General features: G+C 26.1%; 1 protein-coding gene across 6 annotated transcripts in view; it reads left to right on the forward strand.

Moving 5' to 3' along the window:
* Nucleotides 1-16,434, forward strand: part of LOC132947246 (serine/arginine repetitive matrix protein 1-like) — a 33,146-nt gene that overhangs the window by 5,419 nt on the left and 11,293 nt on the right. For 3 of the 6 annotated variants that reach the window (XM_061017492.1, XM_061017497.1, XM_061017493.1), the window contains 6 exons: nt 2,943-3,133; nt 6,748-6,822; nt 6,936-7,167; nt 7,235-7,656; nt 8,081-8,187; nt 8,245-8,458. In XM_061017492.1, coding sequence (XP_060873475.1) covers nt 2,943-3,133; nt 6,748-6,822; nt 6,936-7,167; nt 7,235-7,656; nt 8,081-8,187; nt 8,245-8,458 — 1,241 coding nt within the window. Of the gene's footprint in view, nt 1-2,942; nt 3,134-6,747; nt 6,823-6,935; nt 7,168-7,234; nt 7,657-8,080; nt 8,188-8,244; nt 8,459-11,585; nt 13,210-13,733; nt 14,680-16,434 lie in introns of those variants that run through there. The other 3 variants (XM_061017495.1, XM_061017494.1, XM_061017496.1) reach the window with 3 other exon arrangements.

Consider the following 16,434-nt stretch of genomic DNA (forward strand, 5'->3'; position numbering starts at 1 on the left):
ACCGCCTTAGGTGAACCTCACGAGCCGCCACTGGATGATTATTATTTATAATATCATATTTGACTCTAATATTCTATTAATCATATTAGGTGACATCTGGTCATCATATTTTAAATCTTAATAAAGTTTTAGGCTTGTTAGCAAAATAAATCTAAATTTATTGAAATTTGAGCATGTATCTTAACTGGATATATTTGTTTTAATTTCCTAATCCCCATTTTATTTTCTTATTATAATATGTAACAATGTGTTTTTTTAAGAGGAGATGCACAATTTGTTTTCTCTTTCGGAACATAGCCAATTCACGTTTAGCAGAAGCAACCCTGTGTTGTTACTTTTAATATTAGGGTGAATTCACCTTTTATCAAACTAAGCTAAGAACATTACCTGGGTCCCTGTGTTTGTTTTTTTGCAATATTTAATTTTTATACAATTTATAAGCATTTTTAAATTGTAATAATTTACATAAAAAATTAAAATATGATAAAATAGTTGACGTGGTGACACCAGTAAGGTTATTAACTTAAAGCTTGATATAGCAGGGTTCTGCTAAACGTAAATTTGCTATGTTGCGTGTGGGTCAAAGAGAGAAAACAAATAGTGTGCTGACATCCTCTTAAAAAAACATTTTGTTACATAATATTATAATAAGAAAATAAAATATAAACGATAAAATCAATTTAAAATATATTAAATTATTTGGAATTAGTTATAGAAAATATTAATTCTGTTAAATATATTTAAATGTATTCAATTTTGTGTAGATAGTAAATACATTTTAGTTGATTCTATAATTAATTTGAAACACGTAATAATAATTATGTTATATCACAATTTGTAAATAAAATAGTAGGGATGCATAATACGGAATTTTGATGATGATTATTTGATGAGCTCTTTCATATAAGTCCGGGACAACCTGAGATAAATATTCAGTGAATGCGAAATAAATTAGTAAAATAGCTCATAATAATGTCTGTTACTTTTACTTATTATTATAGTCTACTATTTATTAATATCAAAATCTGGAGTTTTAACATCTTGGCATTAACAGGAAAGAGTTTTTTTGTTCATCCCATATTATATTGTTTGTATGGAGCATGAATATCCAAACTATTGTCCACTAACAAGTCAACTAAGTTGTTACTGGACTCTCTAACTCAGTTTTTTTTTTATTAATTTTTTTTTATGGAGTGAAATTATATTTATATTCAATAAATCATTACGACAATGGGCAATAATGAATAAATAAATTTAAGTAAAGAAAAGCTAACACTATACTAAATTTAAATGTCTCTTTACACTTCTCTAAAAAAAAAAATAGTATGTCATAATAAACATTAAAAACTTATACTTTTATTTTATGTTAATTTAATTTCTATAAACTTCAAAATTGTTAATGTGATTATTATACATGTTTTGGCGAGCAAGAGTTTTCAATTTTTACATCGCCCTCGAATAAAGTTTGGATTCCCATATTAGTATATAGTATATACCCATCTTTCTGTTATCTATGTAGGCCGTATTAGCTTTGTACCTTTATTATTGTGGAAATGAAAAAAGCAAAAATAAAGATATTGAACCAGTTTCTTTCTTTTTTTTGTTGATGATATTGGTTTTTAAACAAAAATACAATATATTCTAACACAATATATTATTATATGTGTGTTTTATAAAAATAAAAAAATAAATTTTATTTTATCAACTTTTTTTTAAAACAATTATCAGAAGAAAGCGCTTTAATAATAATAATACTCTTTTTACAAGAGAATGGTACTGTGTTTCAAACTAAACCAGTCACCGCCGCTGTGCATCCCCTATCAAAACACATATGGTCGTATACTGTGTGGAGGGAATTTCACAGATTAACAAGCAATGCGACTATGCGAGTCATGCAACATGCACGAAACGGTTATCTCGTGAAAAGAAGTATATACCTTTTATTTTGTTATTATCCCTAGTGTATAAATAATAATCTTGATTCTTTATTTTTTCTATTGATTTCAAACCAATCTTTGAATTAATTGTTTTATATTTAAACTAATTAATAATTTAATTAATATGATATGTTTCAATTTATTATACTGTTATGTTTGGATTAATTGTGACAGAAAAATATAGCAAACTGATATAAAGCTTTTTATAGAAGTGCAATTGATTTATATTAGACAACAATTTGATTCTATACAAATTTTCTAAGTGTATTGTTATATTGTATTTTTTATATGTGACCATAATGAATATATTATGTGCAAATTAATATTTATTTTATTTATTTTAATGCTTAACAAATTTTTATAACTCACAATTTTAATATTGAAAATATTTGAATTACTGGTATATTAACGATTTTAAAATGTTGTAAATATGCAGAGACTTGGACAATGAAAATATATAAACTGCCTTAATCTAATTTATTTTAATAATTGATAAAAAAAATATCAGAAGTTGACTAATTTGTTCATCTATTCTAATACTGTTTATAAACCTCTTTTTGTCATTGTATTACATTATTGTTGGAAGCACAAAAACTATGCTGCCTATAATGTGTAAGCACATCATTGATTATTTTAATACTTGATGAAAAATTCATCTGCTTCAGGTAACTTATATCAATGTATTTTTTGTTGATTACTGTTGTCTTAATACAGGATAAAATTAAATTTATTGAATCTTATTTTGTATGAAAATTTAAATTTGTATAGATAATTTTTTATTAAGTGATTTTTACACATGCAATTAAGGAATTTAGATTCATCTTATAAATAGCCAATAAATAATAACAATTAATAACCTAATAATGGGCGTAATGATTGTTATCTCCTTTTTGTAATTTATAAGACAACTTTTGAAGTGAAAAATAATACTGTAGTTTATATGTGTATGAGTATTATTTATATAATATAATATGTATAAGTGTATATTTATGTATTTATTAATAGGTACCACATGTCTCAAAGTGCTCCTGAAAAACCTGTGTTTAGAGGACCAGAAACTGATGTATTGCATGATCTTGGAAATGACAAATTAAAAATCATTAGAGTTCAAATGATACGAGCTGACATTCAGCAAAATGATTCGTTTCGTAAAGCTTATGTAGTTGAAGATTCAGTAGCTGGTAATAGATCAAAAGGTAGGTGGTATTTATTATAGACAAAGTATTTTTTAACTACAACAAACTAATAAATTCATTTGATATTTGAAGCTTGTACTCCAAAATTACAATAAACCCTTCAAAATTCATTACAAATGAAAATATTGGTTCTTTAAAAATAATTCTAAACCTAATTTTAAATCAACATGGATTTTATCCATATTATATTTTCTATACAGACATTTTGTTCAGCACATACTTTTGACTTTAAATTGCATTAAATTTAATCTTAAATTTCTAAATTACAAATAATTCCTATGAATTACAGTTTATAATTGTATAATTGTGTGAAGTACTTTTATTTTAATGTAATTAAGTTTCACATTAAATATATAAATTCAAAAAGATTCCAATTTTAGGTTTTAGAATATTTGTTATAGGTTGTAGGATGTATAGCATGCAAATATGTATGTATGAAAGAAGCCCATTGATCAGTGATCCTATTGAAAAAGATTATCTCACAATTCTCCTATTATCAAATTTAACTAATGCTATTAATTCTAAAAAAATACAAAATTATGTCAAAACTGTTTGTTTTTAGTGCAAACCACAACCTAGGTATATTGAACATTTGTTTAAATTTTCACCAAGTATTTGATGTACAAAAATATGTGATGAATGTATTTCATAAGACTATTAGTAAATTATTTTATATTAACATAAATAAATTACTTAAAAATTGGATTATTATTATTGAAATTTATGAATATTAATTTTTCACTATATTTTATTTGGTTGTTGCTAATTTTTCATAGTACAATTCATACATGAAATATGTATATGTATAAAAAAAATGAAATCCTCAATGATAATATTACAATTATGCAATTGTGATTGATAAACCTTACTTTAAAATTCAATTTTTTTTTTTAAACTACTATTTATAATGTAGTAGTATTAAATTGTATAATTGTATGCTTAGTTACCTATTTTCATATGAATATCTGAATTTAAATTGTTGAATTATTACTAATTAGCACTCTTCTTCATTAAATTATATACTATAATTCATTAATTATGTATATTTGTTTTATAACTATCATATAATATATTATATCAATCTATAATAATGTAGGAAACATTTCTGTTATTTGGCTGGTACCCAAAATTATTAATATGTTAGTTATAATTCACTATTCAGTTGGAAGTGCTCCATTATTAAGGAGTATGTGATAGGCAATTGGTTGAACACATGAAATTGTATACTACTGTTGTGAAGTGTAAAAAAACAACATTTGTATGAGTGTCCACGCTACCACCATCGCCCACATATTCTATCACTATGGTGTGCCGTCATGATGTTTCAGGGAAACAATTAGTGGTTTGCACACGCATGTAGTACAAGTCATTGATTTGTTTGAATTGATAAAATATTTTGTTCCAACGAGAAACTAATTTTAATCAATTTAGACCTTAAAAGTCTGAAAAAATATGCCAACTTAGAAGGATTTTAATTATGTAAAAATATTTGTATTCATCGTTATTTTTCCTTGGTCATTGTGGAAGTTGATTTTTGAATAAATATTTAACTTTCTAAAAGAACATTAAAGTAAACCTAAAAATTAAAATAAATATATAAATAAAAACGGAACTCAAGAAAAACTTTAAAAGAAATATTAAAAATTGTTTTCCACAAAAACCTAGAATGTATTTAAATTAACTCAAATCTTTTTACAAAATTCAAATCCGATCAATGGCGCAACCAGAATTTTTCAAAAGGAGGATACATAGGTACTTGTTAGAATGTTACGAAACATTTTTTATACTATTTTGGTAGTGTACCCACCTATTATAGGTATGGTCTAATCTGACCTAACCTGGTTGTGCCACTGAATCTGATTATTCTAAGTGATCATAATTTTGTCAGGCTTTTAGGTCCAACACATGAAATAAATACGCTGTTTTCAAACGCCTTGATAATACAGTTTGATGTCATCTTTGTAATTTTATTATTTATTTTATTTATTAATTCAGCCAATCAATTACAATTAAATAATTACAATAAATTACATTAATAATAGCTGATACGAATACCAACTGAGCTATAAACTTACAGTCCATTGATATTACAATTCGTTTTACAGTAAAACAAATAAAAATATGTTTTAATCAAATAAACATACCATAGTATATGGATACTTTAGAAACAAAATTAACATCAGTATTACATATAGGTACATATTATAAGATATTATGTTTGGACTTATTGACTTTTAGAATCTGAGCGGAGCGAAAGGATGTACTGATTTTACAATGATATGTGATTTTTTTTTCTGTCACCTACATTTTGAATAATAAAAATGCTGCTATTTAGTTCAAGTAGTCTTAGAAAGTGTCAGGTAAAACAAAGAAAAAAGTGGTAATATTTATACAAAACCAATTTTTGAAAAACTTGATTTTATTTTCTAGTGTAACCCAAAAACTAATAACTGAAGACCTTTGAAATTTTCACCAAATTGTTATATTAGAATTTTCAATGAATGGTAACAAGTTCAAAATATTTTGACTCTTTGAGCTAATTTAAGCCTTAAGAAATTTGTAAGTTTTTTTAAAATTATTCTCGATAATAATTTTTTAACTCAGTAAAAAAGTTTTACAATTTAATACCAAGTTCCTTACAAGTTTCATTAATGTAAGTTCAAAAAAAAATAAAAATAAAAGTTTACTGGAAAGTAATATTAATATTTTGAGCATTTGAATTTAAAATTTTTATGATATTGAATTTTCATCTATCAATTTTTAAAATTTTGTTGTAATTAAAAAACAAATAAACCTTAGATATTTAAAATTTTCACCAATTGTTAAAATTATCATTTTCCATACATGGTTAAATGTTCATACAGTTTTAAGTCTTTTTGAATTATATATAGCGATGAGAATTCTTAAAATTTTTATAACTATTTTTCAGTTAGAAATTTATAAAAGATTTTCTTTTCATAGCTAACATTATACATTATAATAGAAAGTTCCCAACAAGTTTTACTACCTCTATCGAAAAGAAAAAGTTCACAGGAAAGTTACACTATTTATAGCCATGGGATATTTTTGATTTTTATTAAAAAAAGGTTAAACTATTAAATTCTATTATTTATACAACTATGCTAGCCTTTAGAATTGTTTTTCGTATACATTGAATTCAAATATATCATATCCATCACAACGGCATGTTTGACAACTACTGAACAGCAGAGCGGTACCGACTTGTCCATCTTTTTATAATTGTATTGATACACATATCATCAAGATCACTAACTATTTTATTTATTGCCTTTTTTATTTTATTTTCATTTTTATAATTATATCATTGGTATTATTTGATTTATTTATGAGTTACGACTTGTTATATATTATATATATTTTTAATAATTTCCTATCTTTTATCAAATAGGTTTATATAATATATAAATCTATACATTTCAGACTTGCATAAATAATTTTAGTTAGCATTAGTGTTGCCGCAAATGTTGTAAATAATTTTAATATAAGCATTTCTTTACAAAATGTAATGGCACAAATTGTTTACTATTAATCTTATTAAAAGGAAATAATAATAACAATAATGTACACATTTTTTATTTTATTTGGAATCATAGATAAAAACCATCAAAATTTTGAAGAACGGCAAGTTCATTTTAATCAAAATAACCAACAAATACATTATGATAACGGTATGTCAGTATAGTTTGGCATTATGTATACAGTTTATTTTAAACTGTTCAATATATTATAAATTAAAAGTAGTTTTATAAAAATACTTTTTGTTGAATATTTGTTATTTTAGATAAGAATTATGGAATGGCTCATCCTATGAGCCCATCTAGGTTAATGTCTCGTGATCAAAGCTTATCTCCACGGGTTAATATGGTCCGTCCTCCGTCTCCTCCTTTGCCTTATTCTCCTGAACGGGATCATTTCAATTCCGACAACAATATGTTACGCAGAGATAGACCAAAGCGCTCTCCAGAAAGAAATGTTCATGATCGCCCACCAAGGCCTGAACATTTTTTGGAACAGTAAATAATAGCACATTGATTAATGTTCTTGTAGAATTGACATTACAAATTGTATGGTATTTTTTAGACTTAAGATGGACAACTTTTCTTCTGGTCCTCCTCCAGAACCTAGATCACCTGAAATGCAACGTTTTAGACCAGGTGATCATAATAGACATCGTGTGAAGGATGACCCGATTCATTATGAAGAACGTCCCAGACATAGTGGATCTCCTGTATATTTTGAGAATCATTACCAGTACAACAGAAGTATGTCACCCAATAACCGACAATTTTCTCCTAATCACGAACAACAATTGCCAATAACCCCACCATCATTACGTGAACTTTCTTCACCTTTGAGAGATCGTCCACCACACCCTAATGAACGACCTCGAAGAAGACGCACACCACCTCCTAGACGGGATCGTTCAAGAGAGAGACGCCGTCGCATTTCGCCTAGAAGAAGGACACCACCACCACCAGTCCGTTCACCTATAAAGCGTAGAGGTTAGTAACTGTACACTTAGTAAAAATGATAATAGTTTAATCAATTTTTAATAATGTATCAACTATTTTAGTTTTTATTATTATTCTTTGTTATTATACATATTACGATATACATATACTTCCAGGTGAGTACAACTAGTATTTATAATTAATGATATAAGATAAAAAAATGTTAATCTGTTTTAGTAGAACATTCAAATTTAATAGTTAAATAATTAAATACCTTCATGAACTGGATTAAAAAAAATCTTTTTGATTCTAATCCGCAATTATTGTAGAAGTGGTACCCACTATAAATACAAAGTAATTTCTCTTTTATGAATTTGAAATGTTTATTTAAGTTAATCATTTTATAGTCATATTCTTCAAATATTAACAATTTCTTTTAATTTTTTTTACATTGTGTTTTGTGTTATATTATTAGAGAATGGTAAAAAACGAGGACCTAATAAAAATCAGGAAGCACGAAAACGAGAAGCCAAAGAAAGAAAAAGACGATCTCAATCCAAGCCAAAATCTGCACCACAACAAGTAATTATGCTTTAAAGTAGTAATAGTTTAAACGAATTTATATTAATTTTATTTAAGGAACAACAGCAACAACAAAATCCATTCCAGCAACCTCAACCACAGCCTATGTATCCACCACCGCCACCACCTGGAGTAGTTCGAATGCCACCGAGACCTTTCCCACCAGGACCCATGATGATTCCACTGCGACCTCCTCCCTTCCCACCACCAATGGGAGCATGGAGGCCACCTCGTCCAATGCCAGCACCACCTTCAGGTTGGCCATATCCACGTAAGTTTCATCACTCAATAACAATTTACAGTTAACAAACTATGACCTTTTACATGTCGCATAAAAATAGTAAGCAGATTTCTAAGTTTGCACCTAGTTAAATTATACTGTAAATAAGAGTAGGTTTCTAGCCAATATATTATATGTCAAGTTGCAGAAACTTTTAGTATAGTTTAACTTAAATATTTATGAGTAGCTTAAACATAATGAGTAAAATCCAATGATCCTTAAAATCTATCATCATTTTTTATGCAACCTAGCAATTATAGAATATTAGTTTTAATAAATAATGGAGGTTTCACCAGTAGATTAACCAATTTTCAACAGTTATAATTACATTTCAGAACGCCATTGGTATTGTATTAACGTTTTAAATAAATCACTGGTTTATGAAATATACTATTGTAATTATTATTGAGTTAACAAAGTGAGACAAATTTAGAGTTGAGTTATTTATCTGACATAGTGACATTCACTGTGTCACTTCTATCACTAAAATAAAAAAAAAGTCTAGTGTTGTGCTGCTAAGGATTCGCAATCAGTTACTTTCCAATCTCTTCAGATCTTTTTGTACTCTAACATTCCATTGTTTTTTCTGTATCATTGCCAGAGTCTTCTTCCTATTGGTCACCATTCAATTGATTTGAGTTCACTTCATTGGTTTTTCTCTTTTCATTTAGTTTTGGGCATACTCCAAATCACAGTATTTGTCCCTTTTCCATGTTTTTTCTTCTATACCAGATATTTACTATGTTATCAAACACTGGTCCACATATTGTTCTAGATATTTTATTCCTAAAGTTTTTTAGTTTTTGTTCAATCTGCACTTCAATACTTTACATCCTTACAATAATATCAATAACAAATACAATAAGTTAATGTTGGTCTTACAATAGCCATGTATATGTACTTTTGTTCCTATAGAGCAGAGGTATTCAAACATTTTCATTCCGCTACTCGTATGTGTGTTAAGAATGTTTTGATGGGCTCCCAAATTATTAAGAAAAACTTGAAACGATACAAATTTTAATATTGGTGATAATAGCAGTGATTATTGTTACTATTATTTCTATTATGACTATAAGTAACTAATGGGCAATGACAGCACTTCATAACGGCCACATCCATTTTTTGCGTAACGTAAATATGTTATAGTAAACAATCCTATATAGTATGACCTATATTAATTGGTTTCCGGTGCTTTGTCACGACTCCCTTCGTCAACTCACACAGTTTTAATACCTTTGCTATGGAGAATATCTCTGATTTGAAGTATTTAATTTGTGCAAATAATGCCCTTGTACTTTAAGCAGTCGAATGACTATGTCAAGTTGTTGATACTCCTAATACTTGAAACTTTAAGTTTTCTCATACACGTAATTTTCCACATTAAGGTCCCCATTATAAATGCCAACGTTTCCGTTAATTTTATTTATCTTCAAACTTTTCTGATACTATCGTCTCCTCTTACTTGATTGATGTCTGGTCCCATTCATATACATTTTCGTCATTGAGACGAGTTTTCTTTAGAAAACCAAATTTATACTTAGATTACATAAATTAACCTGATAGATACTATTGTATGGTTCTATGAAGTCATCAAACACTTGCTATATGTTTTCTTATACTATTTAGTCCTTTCTGGAAACGACATAAGTAACTTCATATACATTCTATATACATTCTTCATTCCTACCATTGAAACTTGATGAAAAAAACTCTAAAAACCTTAAAAAAAAAAAATGCAATTTAATTACAAGTATGCTTAAAAGTAATCTAAAAAATGACATATTTGATTTATTTTTAAATTATCCCATAAATATAATACTAAGAGCATTTATCTTAAAAAATAAATATTTGTTCTTTTTCTTGTTTCTTATATTTTTACTAATTAAACCGTAAACATTAGAGAAAATTAAATTAGGTACTTAGCAAATAAATATTAAATTATAAATAGGTTTTTACCATTTAATATGTTATATTTGACAGTTAAAGTATGTGCATAATATTTTCAAATGTACTGATGGCTTTATTTATAAATATAGCTCAGACTTTAAACCAAAAAAATACAAATACACCTACAAAAAGTTTAAAAATGCACCAAAATTGATAAAAAAAAAAAACGCCTTTCAACCAAGAAATACCAAAAGATGCAAAATTAAATTTTTACTATTGAATTTTTTGTGACAAGTTGTATTTTTATAAAGATGAGTCTCAAATACATCAAGTTCCGGGCCCTAGTTATAAGACAATTAATCGCTATATTAATATTATGAGGCATGCCAATTCAGACACTTCTTTCTCCTATTACTCCTATTGTATGTATCTAATTTTCTTGTAACTTATATACAACTTATATATGGGTGTAAAATTTACAGCATTTGTAATTTGGGCTCTGATCTCAATATGTTCAAAATAAATAAATAAGCTGCATTCGGCAACTATATTCTTCTATAACTATTGCAGCTCATCTTGTCTCCATATTAAGATAAAAGGATTATAGATTTATTCCATTTAGTCATTTTTTTTTTTAAACCAACTAATAAATCATTTTGTGCAGTTCTGTTATACTTTTTAAGTTAGCAGATAGTATGTCTGAACCAGAGCCTCCAAGTTCTTAATCCAACTTATAGCTCTCTTGATTTTGTCTTATTTTATATAATTTACATCTTGTTCCATTCTTTGATCTACCCACTGGTATTGGTGTCTCTGTTAAACCACAATTAAAGTATCATAAGGGTTAAATAAATTTCAATTATATTTGAGGTATCTAGTTAGGTTAGATTAGGTTAGGTTGTTAATAAATGAAAGATTTTTAATAATATATTTTATGTACCTTAATTTTTATTCTTTACAAAATTCTTTAATGTGGCCTTTTATTAAACTGATTCTAATTGTATTTTTTGAAACTGTATTACCTATGTATGTATTCATAACAATTATTGTAATTTTAAATTACTTTTTTTCATATTTATTTGACTTATCTGTCAATTCAATATAAATATCTATACTAACTAATTTGTTGTTTATATTTGAATTAATGCTGGGTATAGTTAGGATACACAGTTTTAATTTGGCATATTTTTCAACATAAAATATTTTTAATTATAATTACTTTTATTTGTAGAAGCAATGTTAGGAAAACACCAAGAATGATACCAATGACGATCTAAGTTGTATTATAAGCATTAGCATTTTATATGTGCATGTAAATTTATGATTTCTCAAAACTAAAATATTCATAGCATAGTTTATTCAGAATTAATTTACAGTTTTAAGATATTATGTTGCTTAAATTGTTTTATACTAATATTAACACCATGTCAATTCTATCATAATTTCTTTCCTGACATAAAACTATTTATTATTTAACTGATTTTACAATAATTATTGTACCTAATATTATGGTGGAGAATACTATGTAAATATATTTATAAATATGTATATTTTTTATTTTAAAAGGAAATTTAAATTTAAAAATTACTATTTTGGTCATTGTATTTATAATTTAAAAGATATGTACCTACAATATAATTGTTGTTTAATAATTCTTAAATCTTCTTAATAGGACGTTACACCACATCCGATGTCTCTGTCTTACAAATGCATAGCATAGCAAATTGTACGTTTTGAATAATCTATTTAACTCTGGTACTTTTAATATACGAGCAAATTGATCTATTATCAAATATAGAAATAAGAGTATTATCTAGTGAACCTCATAGGTTATTTTAGATTTTCATTTTAAAGCAAGTTATGAGTATTTTAAAATAGTAAATTGTTTGTACATAATATTCTTACAGTAGAACCTCGATTATCCGAACTAATTGGGACTGCACCTAGTTCGGATACGCAAAAGTTCGGATATTGGAAATATAAAATAAAAAATGATTATAATATTATGTATTAATTATTTATTATTTTTATAATTAAATATTTATTATTATTATAAATATATTATTAGAATTACATTACATATTACATTACATTATCAGAAATACAATAAATTATTAGAAATACATTAGGTACATACATACATTATTAGAAATAAATAAATACATAATTAAATACATGACATTTATTATATTTTTTTGATATAATTATCAATACCTGCCGGATACAAGTTTTCATGTTCGGATAACAGAACGTTCGTATACGCTAATTATAGTTCGGATAATAGAGGGTTCGTATAACGAAGGTTCGGATAATCGAGGTTCTACTGTACTTCTAAAATTGATAATAGTTCAATTCGCTCCAATATTAATCATAAATTAGTTAAAAGGATTATTCAGAATGTACAATTTGCTACAATTTGCAACATGCAAGTATAGCATCCTCTTAAGATTTATTACCGTTTACAGCATAATTAAAAATAAAATCCATTTGTAAATAAATATCATAATAAATTCAATTTTTTAAACCATTTAAAAAAATTCAAAATAGCTATTTCATGAAATTGATATTTCTAATAAGAAAATGTTTATTTATAAAACCACGTTTAAAATACGTACTATAGGATTTGAAGACTTTTTAGTATACTGTTATGTTTTTATGTACAAATTTCATAATTTAAAATTCTATAATTTTTTGATTTTACTAATTATTCTTCTGGTTGAAAACTATGTTTACAAAAATAATATGCCCATTTTGTGCAGTTTTCCACTAGCGGGATTAGTTGGGTCATTTAGTTTTTTTTTTTTTATCTTAAATGTTTTCCTTTTGTGAAATAAATAAACACTTAATTTTCTTTTTTTAGTTTTTTTAATTTCAAAGTTTTAAATTTATGTTTGTTCTATTCAATATTGGAAAAGTTATAAAAATTAAATTAATGGAAAATTTTAAACTAAAATGTCTATTAATTTAATATAACTAGTAATTCCTAGGTTTAATATTGACTAAATATTCTTTGCCTAGAAAAACGTTGCATTGCAGTTAATTGGTGTACATTTACAGGCTGTGTTTACAAGCATTAATTATCTTTGGTCTATGTGAAATAATGAAATAAAAAATAATCTTAACTTACTACATCAGATTACGGATATGTTGGTAGATTTTACTATTTATTTTGTAAGTTTTTACAAACACTATTGTGAACGCAGTCTTACTTTTAGTTATTAAGTTGAATTTAATACTATTAACAACAGTGAGCCAAGTTATTCACTAATGTAAAAATATGTTAGTGATAAAACAATGTGTGTAAACATATTTTGGCTGTACATTTATTTCATTTCTTTTAGTTTTAAATGTTATTTTAATATTTTGAATGTTTTTACAGGCCCAAGGCCATTCTACTTCCCCTACTAAAAGGAGTGACTACGAATATTTAGATTTTAATATTCCTTTAAGTGTGTGTACTTCAAAGAATTTTGAGTTCAATGATAAAAACATTTCCCAGATAATTAATGTTTTATCAATACTTAAAATAATACACCTATATTATTGATAGGTAATCATAATAACTATGTTTTTATCTTACATACTCAATATTTATTTAAACTTTTATTATTATACTTATTATTGTGATCTTTAAAACAAAAAATAATAATCAAGTTCAATATTTCAGTCAAAAGAGCTGAAAATTAGAATTACAGTTATTTTTCAATTGTATTTCCATTGATATTACTTAATTTTAGTGTACATGTATGTGTTATTTAATAATTTCACAAAAATAGTGTGGTGTGATTAAATTATATGAATGTTTCTTTCAAGTATTCATAACTATTTTTGTGATATAACATTAAATTAACAGTATATGTGTTGTATGTGTGTGACATTTTTATGATATAGAAAATTAGTAGACAAAAGTTTACCAAGTTTAGTTATTTTAACGTTTTACAGAATCTAATATGTACAAATCTCTATAATATATTTATTATGTTTACAAAAATGTTAGTATGACATCCAATTATTATATTTGTAAGTTAGATAAATAAGTTAATAAACAATCATAAACATTTTTAATATTATTAACATTTAATTTACACATGTAAATCAATTTCTTTTTCAATAGAATTATCACAAAACCAAAATATTTCCCCAGAAATTAATTTAAATTATTTAAGTAAAACTACAAATATTTTTAATTTTAACAAAATTTATTTTAAAATACAATTATTACATTACATTTGAACATTGTCTTATCTATATTAATTAAATTACCATTAAATTTGTTTTTCAATACCTACTTGATGTAGTATTATTTAGTAAACATAATTGACTTCTGTATTATTATATTATTATATAAATAGGATTATTCAATTTAATTTAAAAATATGATTGGCATTATAAATATTAGAATAAGAAATTCAGTTGAGTTTCCGTTTTTTTTTTTATTATTTAATTTGAGTGATCCTTTTTATATTTTGACAAATAATTATGTTGTTTTAATTGTTAATACAATTTATTCTGCATGACTTAAATTTATTTTATTTGTAAGTTAAATGGATAATTTCATTACTAATAAATGTTAACTTGTGTGAAATTAGGTACCTAATTCTTGTTTGATTGCTGCAGTATCACAAATATCTTAAATATTAACAGAAACATCTTATGGATCTTAACTATTGTGAAAGATATTTTTATCCACGTTGCAAAATCAAACTTCAAAATCATCACATCACAATTCGAGCTCAAAAGTTATTATTCGTTATTATTGTAGATATAGATTTTTCACCTATCTCAATAATGTTGACATCATGGACACCGAGAACATTTATTGCGTCATGACTTAGTCTCGGTGTCGTGAGGAGTTTACCGCCAAAAAATGGCGGCTTACAAGCGGCGGCGATGTCAAACCGGTTTTTTTAAAAAAAATTTTATCTTCAGTATTAGATGTTTGCTGCACAATGCACACTAATATAAATAAATAAACACACGTGACTCCGCTTCGCCGGAAATCTATAATGTATAATATTACAGTAGTGAAAACTGTATAAAACGGCTGCACGGTTCATTAGTCGATCTAGATATCGATTATTTTTCATGGCGTCGAAACTCAAAAGGCGTTCATCTCGTGTAAGGCGATCACTTCACGTTGTGTTGTACGTATGCGATCGACCTACAGCAGTGAAGCAAGAAAATCAAGTAATGCACACATAACCTGTAGAGCCGCGCTATACATTCAGCCCGCTCTCAATTGTAGTAGGATTACGCGTACTTGGTGTCTAACTCTGGACGAAAGTTAAAATTACATTTTTTTTTTTTAAACTGTAACGTCTTATAATTTATTATATCACTTGTTAATCTTTTGTTAAAATCAAACATCATCGATAATACATGTGTTTTTAAAGTGCATTAGTTTTCGAAACAACTAATAATTAAACGTGGACGAAGAAGTAATGAACGACTTATACAGGACTACAAGAATGCGAAGGCGACGAAAAGGAAGCGCAAACGAAAATAAATTAGTGATTTCGATTAAAATAATATAAATTTAGGGCCGGATTTAGGTAGACTTTTTGATGAGCTATATTTAGTTCGAAAGTAATCATTTCTCTAAACATTTATCAATAAAAATATAAAAATGTGTACACGTGTACCATGATGTTAATTTATTAGCAAGTATTAATATTTTAAATTAATTATTTTGCACATTTTTTACCCTCCCATCTAAGAATTATAAAAACTATTAAATATAATAACATATATATATAATGTTCAATTAAATTAATTTTCTGCACAATTATTTTTCGCCTTTTTGGAAGTCAACTCTTGAAGCATATTACTATTTTATATCCGACGATCTTAATGAATCAGAATATAATCATCAATATGGGATCATTTCTACATCTACAATTTCTTGAGTTTCACCGGTTCTGAGTTTAAATCAAAGTATAGTTTACTGCGATCAAGTAAAACGTATAATATCTTCCCCCATAAGTAAGCATATTTTGATATCACAGCTTAAAATAGTATAATGATAAACCTGCGTTCGACATTTTGTAGGTTACATTTAGGACATAGGCGTTAGTCCACGA

This window comes from Metopolophium dirhodum, chromosome 6 (assembly GCF_019925205.1).
Source record: "Metopolophium dirhodum isolate CAU chromosome 6, ASM1992520v1, whole genome shotgun sequence".
Lineage (NCBI taxonomy): Eukaryota > Metazoa > Arthropoda > Insecta > Hemiptera > Aphididae > Metopolophium > Metopolophium dirhodum.